The sequence below is a fragment of the Plectrocnemia conspersa genome, unplaced genomic scaffold (assembly GCF_051122295.1).
Source record: "Plectrocnemia conspersa isolate PC_06_02 unplaced genomic scaffold, ASM5112229v1 ptg000006l, whole genome shotgun sequence".
In the NCBI taxonomy this organism is placed as follows: Eukaryota; Metazoa; Arthropoda; class Insecta; order Trichoptera; family Polycentropodidae; genus Plectrocnemia; species Plectrocnemia conspersa.
Genome location: NW_028277170.1, coordinates 17,743,304 through 17,766,383, shown reverse-complemented (window position 1 = coordinate 17,766,383; position 23,080 = coordinate 17,743,304). Strand labels below are relative to the sequence as shown.

The window sequence follows — 23,080 nt, the reverse complement described above, 5'->3', positions numbered from 1 at the left end:
AAATTGATTTCATTGTACTCACATGTACATTATCACAATAAATTTATAAAGCTTCTTTTGCAGCAGCTGCGTGTTATTTCATACTTATATTAATATATTATTTATTACGATTTACCTAAGTAAAAGTGGCTGCAGAATCGATTGCATATAAATAACGTCCAGCAATCGATTTGATGGATCCACCTGCAGATTCGTAAGAGCAAATGCCGATCTTCAGGGGCATTGTGCTAAAATTTACACGTTTACATTGATTTTTAAAAGGTTTAATTTGAAATAAATAAGGTTTAGTTTGAAATGAAAAAGGTATCATTTTAAAATAAAATCGTTTAATCTGTGCGTATAGTGGCTGAAAAGCAGCTACATTTAATATTTTTTCAGTGGTCACGTTGTATTACATATTTTTTTTTTAAATCGACGATTTAAATAAATAATTTGAATAAACAATTGTTTGCAGAGCTTTTCGGTTTATAACAGAGTATTGTCATAGGGTCTTCTTCGAACACGTTGGGCCGTACAAATTTAGTTTCGGGTGATAGAAGATACACATCATCTTAATGCAATGCAGATGAAATTTACACACTGTACAATTATTACTACTTGCAAACCTTGTCACTAAAACCGAAAGAAATTTGAAGTTAGATGCAATTTATGCGTAAAATAAATTGGTAGGTTGGCACTCACCTGAGGTTTTCTGTTTATGCAGAAAATGGCACTGTGTTTGGCACAGTTGGCATCGGAAGACATCTTATTGACCTACGAATGATAGATAGTACATATAGCGTTGAACGTTGGGAATATCGAGACGGAGTCGTTTTAAGTGCTCGTTACCAAGTCGGAGACACCTTCCACACTAAAGTTCCTCCGGCTGGTCAAAGGCATCTGACATCGAGGACATTTGCTCCCGGGAATGGAATTCTTACAGGCAGCGCATACGCTGTGGCCCGTCGTGCAAATAAATATGGGCCGGCTCATGATTTCAAAGCACGCGGGGCATTCGAGAGACTTGCGCACCTCCTTTATTCTGTCTCAACCAATTAGTCGATAAGTTTAATATATGGTTAGAAATAACAAATTACCGAAACTAATCGGAAGCACCTCAAGTTGTTTCCACAGTGGTACGGCAAGGAAGCGGATTTTGTCTGTTTGGGCTTTAAGGGCTTCATTTTAGCACACGGAAACTTGCGAGGAGGCTTCTGGGGGGTACACTCTCTACGAATTAGTTAATAATAAGTTTAATATGTAGTTTTGTCTTTACAAATTAGTTAATAAGTTGAATATTCAGTCAGAGAATGAGAGAAACTATGTAACCCACCGTGAGTGAGCAAGGTCGTTCCCGTCGAGGTCCAGCACGGAAGTGGTTTTAATCTGCTCGGTCTTCGGTAGCTTTATTTTGGCACACGGGGACTTGTTCAAAGGCTTCTGGGAGGCACTCTTTCTACGAATTAGTTAATAATAGGTTTAAAAAGTAGTTTTGTCTTTCCAAAACAGTTAATAAGTTTAATATTCAGTCAAAGATTGAGAGAAACCATGTAGCTCACCGGGAGTTGCCCAAGTTGTTCTCGTCGAGGTTCATCACGGAAGTGGATTCCTTCCTGCTTTGCCTCTGGGAGCACTTGTATCTTGGAACTTTGGTAATTTCTCAGATGCTTCTGTTCTGGGGCGTATTGGGTCTGTTGGAAATCTCGAAAGCAAATTTCACAAGTCTAGCGAGCGCAGTTTGCTCAAAGTACGCGACGATCTAATTTTACACATTGTCAGTCAGTAGCGGCGTGAGGCTAGTCGTTTGACAGGGGCGGATTGGCGCCGCGTAAGTTTGTATTACCGATTTATGCGCTTGAATGAATAATATAAATAAATTGTCTTACAAAGGCAGCCATCGCGCTTTAGGAATTTTATATTCTTTTGCATTTTTACCATCCACTGGAATATATAAGTGTTTGTTTTATTATTTTGCTAACCAAAGTATATTATCAAACATATGCCATTTATTTGTTTATGGTCGACTTTCTGTCAGTTTATGACGTGTGTCAAACGTGACGTTTCCTAATTTGACAGATGCCGAATATATGCCAACAAAATAACGACTAAATCGACGCATGGGATCTCACCCCCTAGTGGCGTAGTGTTATAATGGTATTCGAGGAATTGTTGCAATCACTGCCGCCTGGCACGGGACGCGCTGCCGATATAAAAAGAGGGGCACGTTCGGCAGAATTCACTCTCTCCCCGGCGACCGTCGGAACGACTCTCCCCGGCGACCATCGGACAACCACACTCTCTCCCCGGTGACCGACGGACACACAGACTCTCTCCCCGGCGACCGACGGACACACTCATTCCCCGGCGACCATGACGAGAGGAACACTCCGGAACACCAACCAAGGAGCCCGATCCAGCAACTCGACCGATGGAGAACGCAAGCCAGGAGGAGTCCAGACAAAATGTTTGTTAGATTCTCCGACCACTTCGTCAATCAATTTCGGCAAGTTTTGCCGAACCAACAGCGTGGTTTTCGGCCCGCCCGTTTCACTGCTACTAACCTGTCTTTCACCAAAACGGTGACAACATCTCTCGATGCTGAAATTCAATTTGACAAGTAGTAGTCAACGGTTGAAAATTAAATCCAAATAAAAATATAATGTACACTAAAAGTAGTATTGCAAATAGATAATAAAAACGCTATAATGCCCACTGCTCTAAAATAAAAATTCCATCTTTTTAGATATATTTATTATGTAACAAGTAAACATGTAATAAATACATATTAACACGAGTTACTAGTGTTTAATTATACTTATATAAACAAATAATCTGTAGGCGAAAAAGAAAACCACTTCACCTTTCCGTTTCCCAAGAAAACGTGCATTGTATGTCTCGACGTTCGAGTCGCTATCGGCAGTGAATGAGAAAAATAATTATGAAAAAGGTTTAATTTTAAATTAAAATCGTTTAATCTGTGCGTATATTGGCTGAAGAGCAGCTACATTAAATATTTTTTCAGTTGTCACGTTGTATTACATATTTTTTTTTAAATCGACGATTTAAATAAATAATTTGAATGAACAATTGTTTGCGGAGCTTTTCGGTTGATAACAGTGTATTGTCATTGGGTCTTCTTCGAGCACGTTGGGCCGTACAAGTTTAGTTTCGGGTGATAGAAGATACACATCATCTTGATGCAATGCGGGTGAAATTTACACACTGTACGATTATTACTACTTGCGAACCTAGTCACTGAAACCGAAAGTAATTTAAAGTTAGATGCAATTTATGCGTAAAATAAATAGGTATGTTGGCACTCACCCGAGGTTTTCTGTTTATGCAGAAAATGACACTGTGTTTTAGTGCAATTTATTCCAAACTTGCACGCGGGGATAGGCTTAATATTACGACTGCTAAAAGCGTCAACAGATGATGCTAAAATCGAAAGAATTCTTCTGTAACATACTAGCCTTATTTGTAAAATAAATTCATGAAACGATCTTAACTCGAGGATGCCGAAGGTTTGTTTGTAGACTTTCGTCTGTGAAGATATGTACAATCCAATTTGAGGCAGGCCGTTCCAAAACGGCATAAAGTGGAAGATTTAGCTACCGCTGCAGGTTGTGTGTCCGAAAAGTCCATAGGTCCTATTGCATCCAGTTGTTTGTGAAGAAATGGACATTCTAATTTGATGCAGGCAACTCCAAACCAGCATGGCTGGAGACTTTCGCCTGGCACTGCTGTTGGTGTCGTATCGGATTTACCACTAGAAGTGGCTTTGATGTATCCTAAAACGATTACATATCAGTTTCATAATAGTGGCAGTATCAGACACAGCGATCCTTACCATCTACTTTATTAGGTGATAAAGTCTTCTTCGAACAGTTGGCGTTGGAAGTCATCTTATTGACCTACGAACGATAGATAGTACATGTAGCGTTGAGCGTTGGGAATGCAAAGACGGAGTCGTTTAAAGTGTACGTTACCAAGTCAGAGACAACCTCTAGACTAAAGTTCCTCCCGCTGGTCAAAGGCTCCTGACATTGAGGACATTTGCTCCCGGGAATGGAATTCTTACAGGCAGCGCATACGCTGTGGCCCGTCGTGCAAATAAATATGGGCCGGCTCATGATTTCAAAGCACGCGGGGCATTCGAGAGACTTGCGCACCTCCTTTATTCTGTCTCAACCAATTAGTCGATAAGTTTAATATATGGTTAGAAATAACAAATTACCGAAACTAATCGGAAGCACCTCAAGTTGTTTCCACAGTGGTACGGCAAGGAAGCGGATTTTGTCTGTTTGGGCTTTAAGGGCTTCATTTTAGCACACGGAAACTTGCGAGGAGGCTTCTGGGGGGTACACTCTCTACGAATTAGTTAATAATAAGTTTAATATGTAGTTTTGTCTTTACAAATTAGTTAATAAGTTGAATATTCAGTCAGAGAATGAGAGAAACTATGTAACCCACCGTGAGTGAGCAAGGTCGTTCCCGTCGAGGTCCAGCACGGAAGTGGTTTTAATCTGCTCGGTCTTCGGTAGCTTTATTTTGGCACACGGGGACTTGTTCAAAGGCTTCTGGGAGGCACTCTTTCTACGAATTAGTTAATAATAGGTTTAAAAAGTAGTTTTGTCTTTCCAAAACAGTTAATAAGTTTAATATTCAGTCAAAGATTGAGAGAAACCATGTAGCTCACCGGGAGTTGCCCAAGTTGTTCTCGTCGAGGTTCATCACGGAAGTGGATTCCTTCCTGCTTTGCCTCTGGGAGCACTTGTATCTTGGAACTTTGGTAATTTCTCAGATGCTTCTGTTCTGGGGCGTATTGGGTCTGTTGGAAATCTCGAAAGCAAATTTCACAAGTCTAGCGAGCGCAGTTTGCTCAAAGTACGCGACGATCTAATTTTACACATTGTCAGTCAGTAGCGGCGTGAGGCTAGTCGTTTGACAGGGGCGGATTGGCGCCGCGTAAGTTTGTATTACCGATTTATGCGCTTGAATGAATAATATAAATAAATTGTCTTACAAAGGCAGCCATCGCGCTTTAGGAATTTTATATTCTTTTGCATTTTTACCATCCACTGGAATATATAAGTGTTTGTTTTATTATTTTGCTAACCAAAGTATATTATCAAACATATGCCATTTATTTGTTTATGGTCGACTTTCTGTCAGTTTATGACGTGTGTCAAACGTGACGTTTCCTAATTTGACAGATGCCGAATATATGCCAACAAAATAACGACTAAATCGACGCATGGGATCTCACCCCCTAGTGGCGTAGTGTTATAATGGTATTCGAGGAATTGTTGCAATCACTGCCGCCTGGCACGGGACGCGCTGCCGATATAAAAAGAGGGGCACGTTCGGCAGAATTCACTCTCTCCCCGGCGACCGTCGGAACGACTCTCCCCGGCGACCATCGGACAACCACACTCTCTCCCCGGTGACCGACGGACACACAGACTCTCTCCCCGGCGACCGACGGACACACTCATTCCCCGGCGACCATGACGAGAGGAACACTCCGGAACACCAACCAAGGAGCCCGATCCAGCAACTCGACCGATGGAGAACGCAAGCCAGGAGGAGTCCAGACAAAATGTTTGTTAGATTCTCCGACCACTTCGTCAATCAATTTCGGCAAGTTTTGCCGAACCAACAGCGTGGTTTTCGGCCCGCCCGTTTCACTGCTACTAACCTGTCTTTCACCAAAACGGTGACAACATCTCTCGATGCTGAAATTCAATTTGACAAGTAGTAGTCAACGGTTGAAAATTAAATCCAAATAAAAATATAATGTACACTAAAAGTAGTATTGCAAATAGATAATAAAAACGCTATAATGCCCACTGCTCTAAAATAAAAATTCCATCTTTTTAGATATATTTATTATGTAACAAGTAAACATGTAATAAATACATATTAACACGAGTTACTAGTGTTTAATTATACTTATATAAACAAATAATCTGTAGGCGAAAAAGAAAACCACTTCACCTTTCCGTTTCCCAAGAAAACGTGCATTGTATGTCTCGACGTTCGAGTCGCTATCGGCAGTGAATGAGAAAAATAATTATGAACAACGATTATACTCATAGCTACGTATGTACAAGTTTTTCGTTTCAAATTAAACCTTTTAAAAATTAAAATAAACAATTAGATATTTTTTTATGAATTCATTTTATTGTACTCACGTGTACATGATGAAAATAAATTTATAAAGCTTCTTTTGCAGCAGCTGCGTGTTAATTCATACACATATTAATATAATATTTATTACAATTTGCCTAAGTAACAGTGGCTGCAGACTCGTTTACATATAAATAACGTCCAGCAAATTGAATCGATTTGACGAATCCACCGACAAATTCATAACAGAAAATGCCGTTCTTCTGGGGCATTGTGCTAAAATTTACACGTTTACATTGATTTTTAAAAGATATAATTTGAAATGAAAAAGGTTTAATTTTAAATTAAAATCGTTTAATCTGTGCGTATATTGGCTGAAGAGCAGCTACATTAAATATTTTTTCAGTTGTCACGTTGTATTACATATTTTTTTTTAAATCGACGATTTAAATAAATAATTTGAATGAACAATTGTTTGCGGAGCTTTTCGGTTGATAACAGTGTATTGTCATTGGGTCTTCTTCGAGCACGTTGGGCCGTACAAGTTTAGTTTCGGGTGATAGAAGATACACATCATCTTGATGCAATGCGGGTGAAATTTACACACTGTACGATTATTACTACTTGCGAACCTAGTCACTGAAACCGAAAGTAATTTAAAGTTAGATGCAATTTATGCGTAAAATAAATAGGTATGTTGGCACTCACCCGAGGTTTTCTGTTTATGCAGAAAATGACACTGTGTTTTAGTGCAATTTATTCCAAACTTGCACGCGGGGATAGGCTTAATATTACGACTGCTAAAAGCGTCAACAGATGATGCTAAAATCGAAAGAATTCTTCTGTAACATACTAGCCTTATTTGTAAAATAAATTCATGAAACGATCTTAACTCGAGGATGCCGAAGGTTTGTTTGTAGACTTTCGTCTGTGAAGATATGTACAATCCAATTTGAGGCAGGCCGTTCCAAAACGGCATAAAGTGGAAGATTTAGCTACCGCTGCAGGTTGTGTGTCCGAAAAGTCCATAGGTCCTATTGCATCCAGTTGTTTGTGAAGAAATGGACATTCTAATTTGATGCAGGCAACTCCAAACCAGCATGGCTGGAGACTTTCGCCTGGCACTGCTGTTGGTGTCGTATCGGATTTACCACTAGAAGTGGCTTTGATGTATCCTAAAACGATTACATATCAGTTTCATAATAGTGGCAGTATCAGACACAGCGATCCTTACCATCTACTTTATTAGGTGATAAAGTCTTCTTCGAACAGTTGGCGTTGGAAGTCATCTTATTAACCTACGAACGATAGATAGTACATGTAGCGTTGAGCGTTGGGAATGCAAAGACGGAGTCGTTTAAAGTGTACGTTACCAAGTCAGAGACAACCTCTAGACTAAAGTTCCTCCCGCTGGTCAAAGGCTCCTGACATTGAGGACATTTGCTCCCGGGAATGGAATTCTTACAGGCAGCGCATACGCTGTGGCCCGTCGTGCAAATAAATATGGGCCGGCTCATGATTTCAAAGCACGCGGGGCATTCGAGAGACTTGCGCACCTCCTTTATTCTGTCTCAACCAATTAGTCGATAAGTTTAATATATGGTTAGAAATAACAAATTACCGAAACTAATCGGAAGCACCTCAAGTTGTTTCCACAGTGGTACGGCAAGGAAGCGGATTTTGTCTGTTTGGGCTTTAAGGGCTTCATTTTAGCACACGGAAACTTGCGAGGAGGCTTCTGGGGGGTACACTCTCTACGAATTAGTTAATAATAAGTTTAATATGTAGTTTTGTCTTTACAAATTAGTTAATAAGTTGAATATTCAGTCAGAGAATGAGAGAAACTATGTAACCCACCGTGAGTGAGCAAGGTCGTTCCCGTCGAGGTCCAGCACGGAAGTGGTTTTAATCTGCTCGGTCTTCGGTAGCTTTATTTTGGCACACGGGGACTTGTTCAAAGGCTTCTGGGAGGCACTCTTTCTACGAATTAGTTAATAATAGGTTTAAAAAGTAGTTTTGTCTTTCCAAAACAGTTAATAAGTTTAATATTCAGTCAAAGATTGAGAGAAACCATGTAGCTCACCGGGAGTTGCCCAAGTTGTTCTCGTCGAGGTTCATCACGGAAGTGGATTCCTTCCTGCTTTGCCTCTGGGAGCACTTGTATCTTGGAACTTTGGTAATTTCTCAGATGCTTCTGTTCTGGGGCGTATTGGGTCTGTTGGAAATCTCGAAAGCAAATTTCACAAGTCTAGCGAGCGCAGTTTGCTCAAAGTACGCGACGATCTAATTTTACACATTGTCAGTCAGTAGCGGCGTGAGGCTAGTCGTTTGACAGGGGCGGATTGGCGCCGCGTAAGTTTGTATTACCGATTTATGCGCTTGAATGAATAATATAAATAAATTGTCTTACAAAGGCAGCCATCGCGCTTTAGGAATTTTATATTCTTTTGCATTTTTACCATCCACTGGAATATATAAGTGTTTGTTTTATTATTTTGCTAACCAAAGTATATTATCAAACATATGCCATTTATTTGTTTATGGTCGACTTTCTGTCAGTTTATGACGTGTGTCAAACGTGACGTTTCCTAATTTGACAGATGCCGAATATATGCCAACAAAATAACGACTAAATCGACGCATGGGATCTCACCCCCTAGTGGCGTAGTGTTATAATGGTATTCGAGGAATTGTTGCAATCACTGCCGCCTGGCACGGGACGCGCTGCCGATATAAAAAGAGGGGCACGTTCGGCAGAATTCACTCTCTCCCCGGCGACCGTCGGAACGACTCTCCCCGGCGACCATCGGACAACCACACTCTCTCCCCGGTGACCGACGGACACACAGACTCTCTCCCCGGCGACCGACGGACACACTCATTCCCCGGCGACCATGACGAGAGGAACACTCCGGAACACCAACCAAGGAGCCCGATCCAGCAACTCGACCGATGGAGAACGCAAGCCAGGAGGAGTCCAGACAAAATGTTTGTTAGATTCTCCGACCACTTCGTCAATCAATTTCGGCAAGTTTTGCCGAACCAACAGCGTGGTTTTCGGCCCGCCCGTTTCACTGCTACTAACCTGTCTTTCACCAAAACGGTGACAACATCTCTCGATGCTGAAATTCAATTTGACAAGTAGTAGTCAACGGTTGAAAATTAAATCCAAATAAAAATATAATGTACACTAAAAGTAGTATTGCAAATAGATAATAAAAACGCTATAATGCCCACTGCTCTAAAATAAAAATTCCATCTTTTTAGATATATTTATTATGTAACAAGTAAACATGTAATAAATACATATTAACACGAGTTACTAGTGTTTAATTATACTTATATAAACAAATAATCTGTAGGCGAAAAAGAAAACCACTTCACCTTTCCGTTTCCCAAGAAAACGTGCATTGTATGTCTCGACGTTCGAGTCGCTATCGGCAGTGAATGAGAAAAATAATTATGAACAACGATTATACTCATAGCTACGTATGTACAAGTTTTTCGTTTCAAATTAAACCTTTTAAAAATTAAAATAAACAATTAGATATTTTTTTATGAATTCATTTTATTGTACTCACGTGTACATGATGAAAATAAATTTATAAAGCTTCTTTTGCAGCAGCTGCGTGTTAATTCATACACATATTAATATAATATTTATTACAATTTGCCTAAGTAACAGTGGCTGCAGACTCGTTTACATATAAATAACGTCCAGCAAATTGAATCGATTTGACGAATCCACCGACAAATTCATAACAGAAAATGCCGTTCTTCTGGGGCATTGTGCTAAAATTTACACGTTTACATTGATTTTTAAAAGATATAATTTGAAATGAAAAAGGTTTAATTTTAAATTAAAATCGTTTAATCTGTGCGTATATTGGCTGAAGAGCAGCTACATTAAATATTTTTTCAGTTGTCACGTTGTATTACATATTTTTTTTTAAATCGACGATTTAAATAAATAATTTGAATGAACAATTGTTTGCGGAGCTTTTCGGTTGATAACAGTGTATTGTCATTGGGTCTTCTTCGAGCACGTTGGGCCGTACAAGTTTAGTTTCGGGTGATAGAAGATACACATCATCTTGATGCAATGCGGGTGAAATTTACACACTGTACGATTATTACTACTTGCGAACCTAGTCACTGAAACCGAAAGTAATTTAAAGTTAGATGCAATTTATGCGTAAAATAAATAGGTATGTTGGCACTCACCCGAGGTTTTCTGTTTATGCAGAAAATGACACTGTGTTTTAGTGCAATTTATTCCAAACTTGCACGCGGGGATAGGCTTAATATTACGACTGCTAAAAGCGTCAACAGATGATGCTAAAATCGAAAGAATTCTTCTGTAACATACTAGCCTTATTTGTAAAATAAATTCATGAAACGATCTTAACTCGAGGATGCCGAAGGTTTGTTTGTAGACTTTCGTCTGTGAAGATATGTACAATCCAATTTGAGGCAGGCCGTTCCAAAACGGCATAAAGTGGAAGATTTAGCTACCGCTGCAGGTTGTGTGTCCGAAAAGTCCATAGGTCCTATTGCATCCAGTTGTTTGTGAAGAAATGGACATTCTAATTTGATGCAGGCAACTCCAAACCAGCATGGCTGGAGACTTTCGCCTGGCACTGCTGTTGGTGTCGTATCGGATTTACCACTAGAAGTGGCTTTGATGTATCCTAAAACGATTACATATCAGTTTCATAATAGTGGCAGTATCAGACACAGCGATCCTTACCATCTACTTTATTAGGTGATAAAGTCTTCTTCGAACAGTTGGCGTTGGAAGTCATCTTATTGACCTACGAACGATAGATAGTACATGTAGCGTTGAGCGTTGGGAATGCAAAGACGGAGTCGTTTAAAGTGTACGTTACCAAGTCAGAGACAACCTCTAGACTAAAGTTCCTCCCGCTGGTCAAAGGCTCCTGACATTGAGGACATTTGCTCCCGGGAATGGAATTCTTACAGGCAGCGCATACGCTGTGGCCCGTCGTGCAAATAAATATGGGCCGGCTCATGATTTCAAAGCACGCGGGGCATTCGAGAGACTTGCGCACCTCCTTTATTCTGTCTCAACCAATTAGTCGATAAGTTTAATATATGGTTAGAAATAACAAATTACCGAAACTAATCGGAAGCACCTCAAGTTGTTTCCACAGTGGTACGGCAAGGAAGCGGATTTTGTCTGTTTGGGCTTTAAGGGCTTCATTTTAGCACACGGAAACTTGCGAGGAGGCTTCTGGGGGGTACACTCTCTACGAATTAGTTAATAATAAGTTTAATATGTAGTTTTGTCTTTACAAATTAGTTAATAAGTTGAATATTCAGTCAGAGAATGAGAGAAACTATGTAACCCACCGTGAGTGAGCAAGGTCGTTCCCGTCGAGGTCCAGCACGGAAGTGGTTTTAATCTGCTCGGTCTTCGGTAGCTTTATTTTGGCACACGGGGACTTGTTCAAAGGCTTCTGGGAGGCACTCTTTCTACGAATTAGTTAATAATAGGTTTAAAAAGTAGTTTTGTCTTTCCAAAACAGTTAATAAGTTTAATATTCAGTCAAAGATTGAGAGAAACCATGTAGCTCACCGGGAGTTGCCCAAGTTGTTCTCGTCGAGGTTCATCACGGAAGTGGATTCCTTCCTGCTTTGCCTCTGGGAGCACTTGTATCTTGGAACTTTGGTAATTTCTCAGATGCTTCTGTTCTGGGGCGTATTGGGTCTGTTGGAAATCTCGAAAGCAAATTTCACAAGTCTAGCGAGCGCAGTTTGCTCAAAGTACGCGACGATCTAATTTTACACATTGTCAGTCAGTAGCGGCGTGAGGCTAGTCGTTTGACAGGGGCGGATTGGCGCCGCGTAAGTTTGTATTACCGATTTATGCGCTTGAATGAATAATATAAATAAATTGTCTTACAAAGGCAGCCATCGCGCTTTAGGAATTTTATATTCTTTTGCATTTTTACCATCCACTGGAATATATAAGTGTTTGTTTTATTATTTTGCTAACCAAAGTATATTATCAAACATATGCCATTTATTTGTTTATGGTCGACTTTCTGTCAGTTTATGACGTGTGTCAAACGTGACGTTTCCTAATTTGACAGATGCCGAATATATGCCAACAAAATAACGACTAAATCGACGCATGGGATCTCACCCCCTAGTGGCGTAGTGTTATAATGGTATTCGAGGAATTGTTGCAATCACTGCCGCCTGGCACGGGACGCGCTGCCGATATAAAAAGAGGGGCACGTTCGGCAGAATTCACTCTCTCCCCGGCGACCGTCGGAACGACTCTCCCCGGCGACCATCGGACAACCACACTCTCTCCCCGGTGACCGACGGACACACAGACTCTCTCCCCGGCGACCGACGGACACACTCATTCCCCGGCGACCATGACGAGAGGAACACTCCGGAACACCAACCAAGGAGCCCGATCCAGCAACTCGACCGATGGAGAACGCAAGCCAGGAGGAGTCCAGACAAAATGTTTGTTAGATTCTCCGACCACTTCGTCAATCAATTTCGGCAAGTTTTGCCGAACCAACAGCGTGGTTTTCGGCCCGCCCGTTTCACTGCTACTAACCTGTCTTTCACCAAAACGGTGACAACATCTCTCGATGCTGAAATTCAATTTGACAAGTAGTAGTCAACGGTTGAAAATTAAATCCAAATAAAAATATAATGTACACTAAAAGTAGTATTGCAAATAGATAATAAAAACGCTATAATGCCCACTGCTCTAAAATAAAAATTCCATCTTTTTAGATATATTTATTATGTAACAAGTAAACATGTAATAAATACATATTAACACGAGTTACTAGTGTTTAATTATACTTATATAAACAAATAATCTGTAGGCGAAAAAGAAAACCACTTCACCTTTCCGTTTCCCAAGAAAACGTGCATTGTATGTCTCGACGTTCGAGTCGCTATCGGCAGTGAATGAGAAAAATAATTATGAACAACGATTATACTCATAGCTACGTATGTACAAGTTTTTCGTTTCAAATTAAACCTTTTAAAAATTAAAATAAACAATTAGATATTTTTTTATGAATTCATTTTATTGTACTCACGTGTACATGATGAAAATAAATTTATAAAGCTTCTTTTGCAGCAGCTGCGTGTTAATTCATACACATATTAATATAATATTTATTACAATTTGCCTAAGTAACAGTGGCTGCAGACTCGTTTACATATAAATAACGTCCAGCAAATTGAATCGATTTGACGAATCCACCGACAAATTCATAACAGAAAATGCCGTTCTTCTGGGGCATTGTGCTAAAATTTACACGTTTACATTGATTTTTAAAAGATATAATTTGAAATGAAAAAGGTTTAATTTTAAATTAAAATCGTTTAATCTGTGCGTATATTGGCTGAAGAGCAGCTACATTAAATATTTTTTCAGTTGTCACGTTGTATTACATATTTTTTTTTAAATCGACGATTTAAATAAATAATTTGAATGAACAATTGTTTGCGGAGCTTTTCGGTTGATAACAGTGTATTGTCATTGGGTCTTCTTCGAGCACGTTGGGCCGTACAAGTTTAGTTTCGGGTGATAGAAGATACACATCATCTTGATGCAATGCGGGTGAAATTTACACACTGTACGATTATTACTACTTGCGAACCTAGTCACTGAAACCGAAAGTAATTTAAAGTTAGATGCAATTTATGCGTAAAATAAATAGGTATGTTGGCACTCACCCGAGGTTTTCTGTTTATGCAGAAAATGACACTGTGTTTTAGTGCAATTTATTCCAAACTTGCACGCGGGGATAGGCTTAATATTACGACTGCTAAAAGCGTCAACAGATGATGCTAAAATCGAAAGAATTCTTCTGTAACATACTAGCCTTATTTGTAAAATAAATTCATGAAACGATCTTAACTCGAGGATGCCGAAGGTTTGTTTGTAGACTTTCGTCTGTGAAGATATGTACAATCCAATTTGAGGCAGGCCGTTCCAAAACGGCATAAAGTGGAAGATTTAGCTACCGCTGCAGGTTGTGTGTCCGAAAAGTCCATAGGTCCTATTGCATCCAGTTGTTTGTGAAGAAATGGACATTCTAATTTGATGCAGGCAACTCCAAACCAGCATGGCTGGAGACTTTCGCCTGGCACTGCTGTTGGTGTCGTATCGGATTTACCACTAGAAGTGGCTTTGATGTATCCTAAAACGATTACATATCAGTTTCATAATAGTGGCAGTATCAGACACAGCGATCCTTACCATCTACTTTATTAGGTGATAAAGTCTTCTTCGAACAGTTGGCGTTGGAAGTCATCTTATTGACCTACGAACGATAGATAGTACATGTAGCGTTGAGCGTTGGGAATGCAAAGACGGAGTCGTTTAAAGTGTACGTTACCAAGTCAGAGACAACCTCTAGACTAAAGTTCCTCCCGCTGGTCAAAGGCTCCTGACATTGAGGACATTTGCTCCCGGGAATGGAATTCTTACAGGCAGCGCATACGCTGTGGCCCGTCGTGCAAATAAATATGGGCCGGCTCATGATTTCAAAGCACGCGGGGCATTCGAGAGACTTGCGCACCTCCTTTATTCTGTCTCAACCAATTAGTCGATAAGTTTAATATATGGTTAGAAATAACAAATTACCGAAACTAATCGGAAGCACCTCAAGTTGTTTCCACAGTGGTACGGCAAGGAAGCGGATTTTGTCTGTTTGGGCTTTAAGGGCTTCATTTTAGCACACGGAAACTTGCGAGGAGGCTTCTGGGGGGTACACTCTCTACGAATTAGTTAATAATAAGTTTAATATGTAGTTTTGTCTTTACAAATTAGTTAATAAGTTGAATATTCAGTCAGAGAATGAGAGAAACTATGTAACCCACCGTGAGTGAGCAAGGTCGTTCCCGTCGAGGTCCAGCACGGAAGTGGTTTTAATCTGCTCGGTCTTCGGTAGCTTTATTTTGGCACACGGGGACTTGTTCAAAGGCTTCTGGGAGGCACTCTTTCTACGAATTAGTTAATAATAGGTTTAAAAAGTAGTTTTGTCTTTCCAAAACAGTTAATAAGTTTAATATTCAGTCAAAGATTGAGAGAAACCATGTAGCTCACCGGGAGTTGCCCAAGTTGTTCTCGTCGAGGTTCATCACGGAAGTGGATTCCTTCCTGCTTTGCCTCTGGGAGCACTTGTATCTTGGAACTTTGGTAATTTCTCAGATGCTTCTGTTCTGGGGCGTATTGGGTCTGTTGGAAATCTCGAAAGCAAATTTCACAAGTCTAGCGAGCGCAGTTTGCTCAAAGTACGCGACGATCTAATTTTACACATTGTCAGTCAGTAGCGGCGTGAGGCTAGTCGTTTGACAGGGGCGGATTGGCGCCGCGTAAGTTTGTATTACCGATTTATGCGCTTGAATGAATAATATAAATAAATTGTCTTACAAAGGCAGCCATCGCGCTTTAGGAATTTTATATTCTTTTGCATTTTTACCATCCACTGGAATATATAAGTGTTTGTTTTATTATTTTGCTAACCAAAGTATATTATCAAACATATGCCATTTATTTGTTTATGGTCGACTTTCTGTCAGTTTATGACGTGTGTCAAACGTGACGTTTCCTAATTTGACAGATGCCGAATATATGCCAACAAAATAACGACTAAATCGACGCATGGGATCTCACCCCCTAGTGGCGTAGTGTTATAATGGTATTCGAGGAATTGTTGCAATCACTGCCGCCTGGCACGGGACGCGCTGCCGATATAAAAAGAGGGGCACGTTCGGCAGAATTCACTCTCTCCCCGGCGACCGTCGGAACGACTCTCCCCGGCGACCATCGGACAACCACACTCTCTCCCCGGTGACCGACGGACACACAGACTCTCTCCCCGGCGACCGACGGACACACTCATTCCCCGGCGACCATGACGAGAGGAACACTCCGGAACACCAACCAAGGAGCCCGATCCAGCAACTCGACCGATGGAGAACGCAAGCCAGGAGGAGTCCAGACAAAATGTTTGTTAGATTCTCCGACCACTTCGTCAATCAATTTCGGCAAGTTTTGCCGAACCAACAGCGTGGTTTTCGGCCCGCCCGTTTCACTGCTACTAACCTGTCTTTCACCAAAACGGTGACAACATCTCTCGATGCTGAAATTCAATTTGACAAGTAGTAGTCAACGGTTGAAAATTAAATCCAAATAAAAATATAATGTACACTAAAAGTAGTATTGCAAATAGATAATAAAAACGCTATAATGCCCACTGCTCTAAAATAAAAATTCCATCTTTTTAGATATATTTATTATGTAACAAGTAAACATGTAATAAATACATATTAACACGAGTTACTAGTGTTTAATTATACTTATATAAACAAATAATCTGTAGGCGAAAAAGAAAACCACTTCACCTTTCCGTTTCCCAAGAAAACGTGCATTGTATGTCTCGACGTTCGAGTCGCTATCGGCAGTGAATGAGAAAAATAATTATGAACAACGATTATACTCATAGCTACGTATGTACAAGTTTTTCGTTTCAAATTAAACCTTTTAAAAATTAAAATAAACAATTAGATATTTTTTTATGAATTCATTTTATTGTACTCACGTGTACATGATGAAAATAAATTTATAAAGCTTCTTTTGCAGCAGCTGCGTGTTAATTCATACACATATTAATATAATATTTATTACAATTTGCCTAAGTAACAGTGGCTGCAGACTCGTTTACATATAAATAACGTCCAGCAAATTGAATCGATTTGACGAATCCACCGACAAATTCATAACAGAAAATGCCGTTCTTCTGGGGCATTGTGCTAAAATTTACACGTTTACATTGATTTTTAAAAGATATAATTTGAAATGAAAAAGGTTTAATTTTAAATTAAAATCGTTTAATCTGTGCGTATATTGGCTGAAGAGCAGCTACATTAAATATTTTTTCAGTTGTCACGTTGTATTACATATTTTTTTTTAAATCGACGATTTAAATAAATAATTTGAATGAACAATTGTTTGCGGAGCTTTTCGGTTGATAACAGTGTATTGTCATTGGGTCTTCTTCGAGCACGTTGGGCCGTACAAGTTTAGTTTCGGGTGATAGAAGATACACATCATCTTGATGCAATGCGGGTGAAATTTACACACTGTACGATTATTACTACTTGCGAACCTAGTCACTGAAACCGAAAGTAATTTAAAGTTAGATGCAATTTATGCGTAAAATAAATAGGTATGTTGGCACTCACCCGAGGTTTTCTGTTTATGCAGAAAATGACACTGTGTTTTAGTGCAATTTATTCCAAACTTGCACGCGGGGATAGGCTTAATATTACGACTGCTAAAAGCGTCAACAGATGATGCTAAAATCGAAAGAATTCTTCTGTAACATACTAGCCTTATTTGTAAAATAAATTCATGAAACGATCTTAACTCGAGGATGCCGAAGGTTTGTTTGTAGACTTTCGTCTGTGAAGATATGTACAATCCAATTTGAGGCAGGCCGTTCCAAAACGGCATAAAGTGGAAGATTTAGCTACCGCTGCAGGTTGTGTGTCCGAAAAGTCCATAGGTCCTATTGCATCCAGTTGTTTGTGAAGAAATGGACATTCTAATTTGATGCAGGCAACTCCAAACCAGCATGGCTGGAGACTTTCGCCTGGCACTGCTGTTGGTGTCGTATCGGATTTACCACTAGAAGTGGCTTTGATGTATCCTAAAACGATTACATATCAGTTTCATAATAGTGGCAGTATCAGACACAGCGATCCTTACCATCTACTTTATTAGGTGATAAAGTCTTCTTCGAACAGTTGGCGTTGGAAGTCATCTTATTGACCTACGAACGATAGATAGTACATGTAGCGTTGAGCGTTGGGAATGCAAAGACGGAGTCGTTTAAAGTGTACGTTACCAAGTCAGAGACAACCTCTAGACTAAAGTTCCTCCCGCTGGTCAAAGGCTCCTGACATTGAGGACATTTGCTCCCGGGAATGGAATTCTTACAGGCAGCGCATACGCTGTGGCCCGTCGTGCAAATAAATATGGGCCGGCTCATGATTTCAAAGCACGCGGGGCATTCGAGAGACTTGCGCACCTCCTTTATTCTGTCTCAACCAATTAGTCGATAAGTTTAATATATGGTTAGAAATAACAAATTACCGAAACTAATCGGAAGCACCTCAAGTTGTTTCCACAGTGGTACGGCAAGGAAGCGGATTTTGTCTGTTTGGGCTTTAAGGGCTTCATTTTAGCACACGGAAACTTGCGAGGAGGCTTCTGGGGGGTACACTCTCTACGAATTAGTTAATAATAAGTTTAATATGTAGTTTTGTCTTTACAAATTAGTTAATAAGTTGAATATTCAGTCAGAGAATGAGAGAAACTATGTAACCCACCGTGAGTGAGCAAGGTCGTTCCCGTCGAGGTCCAGCACGGAAGTGGTTTTAATCTGCTCGGTCTTCGGTAGCTTTATTTTGGCACACGGGGACTTGTTCAAAGGCTTCTGGGAGGCACTCTTTCTACGAATTAGTTAATAATAGGTTTAAAAAGTAGTTTTGTCTTTCCAAAACAGTTAATAAGTTTAATATTCAGTCAAAGATTGAGAGAAACCATGTAGCTCACCGGGAGTTGCCCAAGTTGTTCTCGTCGAGGTTCATCACGGAAGTGGATTCCTTCCTGCTTTGCCTCTGGGAGCACTTGTATCTTGGAACTTTGGTAATTTCTCAGATGCTTCTGTTCTGGGGCGTATTGGGTCTGTTGGAAATCTCGAAAGCAAATTTCACAAGTCTAGCGAGCGCAGTTTGCTCAAAGTACGCGACGATCTAATTTTACACATTGTCAGTCAGTAGCGGCGTGAGGCTAGTCGTTTGACAGGGGCGGATTGGCGCCGCGTAAGTTTGTATTACCGATTTATGCGCTTGAATGAATAATATAAATAAATTGTCTTACAAAGGCAGCCATCGCGCTTTAGGAATTTTATATTCTTTTGCATTTTTACCATCCACTGGAATATATAAGTGTTTGTTTTATTATTTTGCTAACCAAAGTATATTATCAAACATATGCCATTTATTTGTTTATGGTCGACTTTCTGTCAGTTTATGACGTGTGTCAAACGTGACGTTTCCTAATTTGACAGATGCCGAATATATGCCAACAAAATAACGACTAAATCGACGCATGGGATCTCACCCCCTAGTGGCGTAGTGTTATAATGGTATTCGAGGAATTGTTGCAATCACTGCCGCCTGGCACGGGACGCGCTGCCGATATAAAAAGAGGGGCACGTTCGGCAGAATTCACTCTCTCCCCGGCGACCGTCGGAACGACTCTCCCCGGCGACCATCGGACAACCACACTCTCTCCCCGGTGACCGACGGACACACAGACTCTCTCCCCGGCGACCGACGGACACACTCATTCCCCGGCGACCATGACGAGAGGAACACTCCGGAACACCAACCAAGGAGCCCGATCCAGCAACTCGACCGATGGAGAACGCAAGCCAGGAGGAGTCCAGACAAAATGTTTGTTAGATTCTCCGACCACTTCGTCAATCAATTTCGGCAAGTTTTGCCGAACCAACAGCGTGGTTTTCGGCCCGCCCGTTTCACTGCTACTAACCTGTCTTTCACCAAAACGGTGACAACATCTCTCGATGCTGAAATTCAATTTGACAAGTAGTAGTCAACGGTTGAAAATTAAATCCAAATAAAAATATAATGTACACTAAAAGTAGTATTGCAAATAGATAATAAAAACGCTATAATGCCCACTGCTCTAAAATAAAAATTCCATCTTTTTAGATATATTTATTATGTAACAAGTAAACATGTAATAAATACATATTAACACGAGTTACTAGTGTTTAATTATACTTATATAAACAAATAATCTGTAGGCGAAAAAGAAAACCACTTCACCTTTCCGTTTCCCAAGAAAACGTGCATTGTATGTCTCGACGTTCGAGTCGCTATCGGCAGTGAATGAGAAAAATAATTATGAACAACGATTATACTCATAGCTACGTATGTACAAGTTTTTCGTTTCAAATTAAACCTTTTAAAAATTAAAATAAACAATTAGATATTTTTTTATGAATTCATTTTATTGTACTCACGTGTACATGATGAAAATAAATTTATAAAGCTTCTTTTGCAGCAGCTGCGTGTTAATTCATACACATATTAATATAATATTTATTACAATTTGCCTAAGTAACAGTGGCTGCAGACTCGTTTACATATAAATAACGTCCAGCAAATTGAATCGATTTGACGAATCCACCGACAAATTCATAACAGAAAATGCCGTTCTTCTGGGGCATTGTGCTAAAATTTACACGTTTACATTGATTTTTAAAAGATATAATTTGAAATGAAAAAGGTTTAATTTTAAATTAAAATCGTTTAATCTGTGCGTATATTGGCTGAAGAGCAGCTACATTAAATATTTTTTCAGTTGTCACGTTGTATTACATATTTTTTTTTAAATCGACGATTTAAATAAATAATTTGAATGAACAATTGTTTGCGGAGCTTTTCGGTTGATAACAGTGTATTGTCATTGGGTCTTCTTCGAGCACGTTGGGCCGTACAAGTTTAGTTTCGGGTGATAGAAGATACACATCATCTTGATGCAATGCGGGTGAAATTTACACACTGTACGATTATTACTACTTGCGAACCTAGTCACTGAAACCGAAAGTAATTTAAAGTTAGATGCAATTTATGCGTAAAATAAATAGGTATGTTGGCACTCACCCGAGGTTTTCTGTTTATGCAGAAAATGACACTGTGTTTTAGTGCAATTTATTCCAAACTTGCACGCGGGGATAGGCTTAATATTACGACTGCTAAAAGCGTCAACAGATGATGCTAAAATCGAAAGAATTCTTCTGTAACATACTAGCCTTATTTGTAAAATAAATTCATGAAACGATCTTAACTCGAGGATGCCGAAGGTTTGTTTGTAGACTTTCGTCTGTGAAGATATGTACAATCCAATTTGAGGCAGGCCGTTCCAAAACGGCATAAAGTGGAAGATTTAGCTACCGCTGCAGGTTGTGTGTCCGAAAAGTCCATAGGTCCTATTGCATCCAGTTGTTTGTGAAGAAATGGACATTCTAATTTGATGCAGGCAACTCCAAACCAGCATGGCTGGAGACTTTCGCCTGGCACTGCTGTTGGTGTCGTATCGGATTTACCACTAGAAGTGGCTTTGATGTATCCTAAAACGATTACATATCAGTTTCATAATAGTGGCAGTATCAGACACAGCGATCCTTACCATCTACTTTATTAGGTGATAAAGTCTTCTTCGAACAGTTGGCGTTGGAAGTCATCTTATTGACCTACGAACGATAGATAGTACATGTAGCGTTGAGCGTTGGGAATGCAAAGACGGAGTCGTTTAAAGTGTACGTTACCAAGTCAGAGACAACCTCTAGACTAAAGTTCCTCCCGCTGGTCAAAGGCTCCTGACATTGAGGACATTTGCTCCCGGGAATGGAATTCTTACAGGCAGCGCATACGCTGTGGCCCGTCGTGCAAATAAATATGGGCCGGCTCATGATTTCAAAGCACGCGGGGCATTCGAGAGACTTGCGCACCTCCTTTATTCTGTCTCAACCAATTAGTCGATAAGTTTAATATATGGTTAGAAATAACAAATTACCGAAACTAATCGGAAGCACCTCAAGTTGTTTCCACAGTGGTACGGCAAGGAAGCGGATTTTGTCTGTTTGGGCTTTAAGGGCTTCATTTTAGCACACGGAAACTTGCGAGGAGGCTTCTGGGGGGTACACTCTCTACGAATTAGTTAATAATAAGTTTAATATGTAGTTTTGTCTTTACAAATTAGTTAATAAGTTGAATATTCAGTCAGAGAATGAGAGAAACTATGTAACCCACCGTGAGTGAGCAAGGTCGTTCCCGTCGAGGTCCAGCACGGAAGTGGTTTTAATCTGCTCGGTCTTCGGTAGCTTTATTTTGGCACACGGGGACTTGTTCAAAGGCTTCTGGGAGGCACTCTTTCTACGAATTAGTTAATAATAGGTTTAAAAAGTAGTTTTGTCTTTCCAAAACAGTTAATAAGTTTAATATTCAGTCAAAGATTGAGAGAAACCATGTAGCTCACCGGGAGTTGCCCAAGTTGTTCTCGTCGAGGTTCATCACGGAAGTGGATTCCTTCCTGCTTTGCCTCTGGGAGCACTTGTATCTTGGAACTTTGGTAATTTCTCAGATGCTTCTGTTCTGGGGCGTATTGGGTCTGTTGGAAATCTCGAAAGCAAATTTCACAAGTCTAGCGAGCGCAGTTTGCTCAAAGTACGCGACGATCTAATTTTACACATTGTCAGTCAGTAGCGGCGTGAGGCTAGTCGTTTGACAGGGGCGGATTGGCGCCGCGTAAGTTTGTATTACCGATTTATGCGCTTGAATGAATAATATAAATAAATTGTCTTACAAAGGCAGCCATCGCGCTTTAGGAATTTTATATTCTTTTGCATTTTTACCATCCACTGGAATATATAAGTTTTACCGTATTTCATTTCAAATAAAAAAAACTATTGAATTTATTTTCGACAAATTTAAAATTTTCATCTTTTTAATTTCGCGGTATGTGTGATTAAAAAACCGCAATTTCCTTTGTACTGCTAAGCAGTACCATCAGCGCTCTCTGTCTGGTCTGTCCTGCCGTTTTTATTTCGCTTCATTATTAATAAGCAAAATGTTTTACATTCAAACAGTACGTATTAAAATGCTTTCAATTTACAAATTTACATGTCATGCTCAAGGATCAAGGAGCGGGACTTTACTTTCGCGTATGCTGCGTCCCGGACGGTCGTCTCGGGTTCGCCATAACAGTTTCGAATAATGGTAGCGATTGACGCTGTGTCAATCGCTATACTTAACTCATTCGTTTTTTTGCACCGTCGAAGGAAGTCGCATCGAATCTGTC

At 40.0% G+C, this 23,080-nt stretch overlaps 7 protein-coding genes across 9 annotated transcripts; all 7 read right to left on the bottom strand.

Annotated features, from left to right (window-relative positions):
• Positions 1-309: 309 nt before the first annotated feature.
• Positions 310-2,777, bottom strand: LOC148234405 (E3 ubiquitin-protein ligase Siah1-like). Of its 2 annotated transcripts, XM_088187721.1 has the most exons (7): positions 2,303-2,777; positions 1,539-2,218; positions 1,313-1,435; positions 1,096-1,209; positions 829-1,021; positions 682-753; positions 310-612 (listed from the first exon to the last, which is right to left on the bottom strand). In XM_088187721.1, exons 2-7 carry the CDS (start codon positions 1,571-1,573, stop codon positions 610-612), a joined length of 540 nt encoding a protein of 179 aa, XP_088043847.1. In that variant the 5' UTR covers positions 1,574-2,218; positions 2,303-2,777; the 3' UTR covers positions 310-609. The 2 variants fall into 2 exon arrangements, with proteins under 2 accessions (XP_088043847.1, XP_088043848.1); XM_088187722.1 differs by lacking the exon at positions 2,303-2,777 and having other exon boundaries at positions 1,313-1,431; positions 1,539-1,763.
• A 155-nt stretch (positions 2,778-2,932) lies between these two features.
• On the bottom strand, positions 2,933-5,931 carry LOC148234404 (uncharacterized). Of its 2 annotated transcripts, none has more exons than XM_088187706.1 (8): positions 4,679-5,931; positions 4,453-4,575; positions 4,236-4,349; positions 3,969-4,161; positions 3,830-3,893; positions 3,489-3,770; positions 3,304-3,417; positions 2,933-3,234 (listed from the first exon to the last, which is right to left on the bottom strand). In XM_088187706.1, the coding sequence occupies exons 1-8, from the start codon at positions 4,711-4,713 to the stop codon at positions 3,104-3,106; spliced, it is 1,056 nt and encodes a 351-aa protein (XP_088043832.1). In that variant the 5' UTR covers positions 4,714-5,931; the 3' UTR covers positions 2,933-3,103. The 2 variants fall into 2 exon arrangements, with proteins under 2 accessions (XP_088043832.1, XP_088043833.1); XM_088187707.1 differs by having other exon boundaries at positions 4,453-4,571.
• Positions 5,932-6,343: 412 nt separating this feature from the next.
• Positions 6,344-8,372, bottom strand: LOC148234403 (uncharacterized). The gene is made up of 8 exons (XM_088188402.1): positions 8,195-8,372; positions 7,969-8,091; positions 7,752-7,865; positions 7,485-7,677; positions 7,346-7,409; positions 7,005-7,286; positions 6,820-6,933; positions 6,344-6,750 (listed from the first exon to the last, which is right to left on the bottom strand). Exons 1-8 carry the CDS (start codon positions 8,227-8,229, stop codon positions 6,620-6,622), a joined length of 1,056 nt encoding a protein of 351 aa, XP_088044528.1. The 5' UTR covers positions 8,230-8,372; the 3' UTR covers positions 6,344-6,619.
• Positions 8,373-9,964: 1,592 nt separating this feature from the next.
• On the bottom strand, positions 9,965-12,703 carry LOC148234402 (uncharacterized). The gene is made up of 8 exons (XM_088188490.1): positions 11,711-12,703; positions 11,485-11,607; positions 11,268-11,381; positions 11,001-11,193; positions 10,862-10,925; positions 10,521-10,802; positions 10,336-10,449; positions 9,965-10,266 (listed from the first exon to the last, which is right to left on the bottom strand). The coding sequence occupies exons 1-8, from the start codon at positions 11,743-11,745 to the stop codon at positions 10,136-10,138; spliced, it is 1,056 nt and encodes a 351-aa protein (XP_088044616.1). The 5' UTR covers positions 11,746-12,703; the 3' UTR covers positions 9,965-10,135.
• Positions 12,704-13,480: 777 nt separating this feature from the next.
• Positions 13,481-16,219, bottom strand: LOC148234401 (uncharacterized). Its single transcript, XM_088188488.1, has 8 exons — positions 15,227-16,219; positions 15,001-15,123; positions 14,784-14,897; positions 14,517-14,709; positions 14,378-14,441; positions 14,037-14,318; positions 13,852-13,965; positions 13,481-13,782 (listed from the first exon to the last, which is right to left on the bottom strand). Exons 1-8 carry the CDS (start codon positions 15,259-15,261, stop codon positions 13,652-13,654), a joined length of 1,056 nt encoding a protein of 351 aa, XP_088044614.1. The 5' UTR covers positions 15,262-16,219; the 3' UTR covers positions 13,481-13,651.
• A 777-nt stretch (positions 16,220-16,996) lies between these two features.
• Positions 16,997-19,735, bottom strand: LOC148234400 (uncharacterized). Its single transcript, XM_088188489.1, has 8 exons — positions 18,743-19,735; positions 18,517-18,639; positions 18,300-18,413; positions 18,033-18,225; positions 17,894-17,957; positions 17,553-17,834; positions 17,368-17,481; positions 16,997-17,298 (listed from the first exon to the last, which is right to left on the bottom strand). Exons 1-8 carry the CDS (start codon positions 18,775-18,777, stop codon positions 17,168-17,170), a joined length of 1,056 nt encoding a protein of 351 aa, XP_088044615.1. The 5' UTR covers positions 18,778-19,735; the 3' UTR covers positions 16,997-17,167.
• Positions 19,736-20,512: 777 nt separating this feature from the next.
• LOC148234399 (uncharacterized) lies at positions 20,513-22,639 on the bottom strand. The gene is made up of 8 exons (XM_088188491.1): positions 22,259-22,639; positions 22,033-22,155; positions 21,816-21,929; positions 21,549-21,741; positions 21,410-21,473; positions 21,069-21,350; positions 20,884-20,997; positions 20,513-20,814 (listed from the first exon to the last, which is right to left on the bottom strand). Exons 1-8 carry the CDS (start codon positions 22,291-22,293, stop codon positions 20,684-20,686), a joined length of 1,056 nt encoding a protein of 351 aa, XP_088044617.1. The 5' UTR covers positions 22,294-22,639; the 3' UTR covers positions 20,513-20,683.
• Between the last annotated feature and the right edge of the window lie 441 nt (positions 22,640-23,080).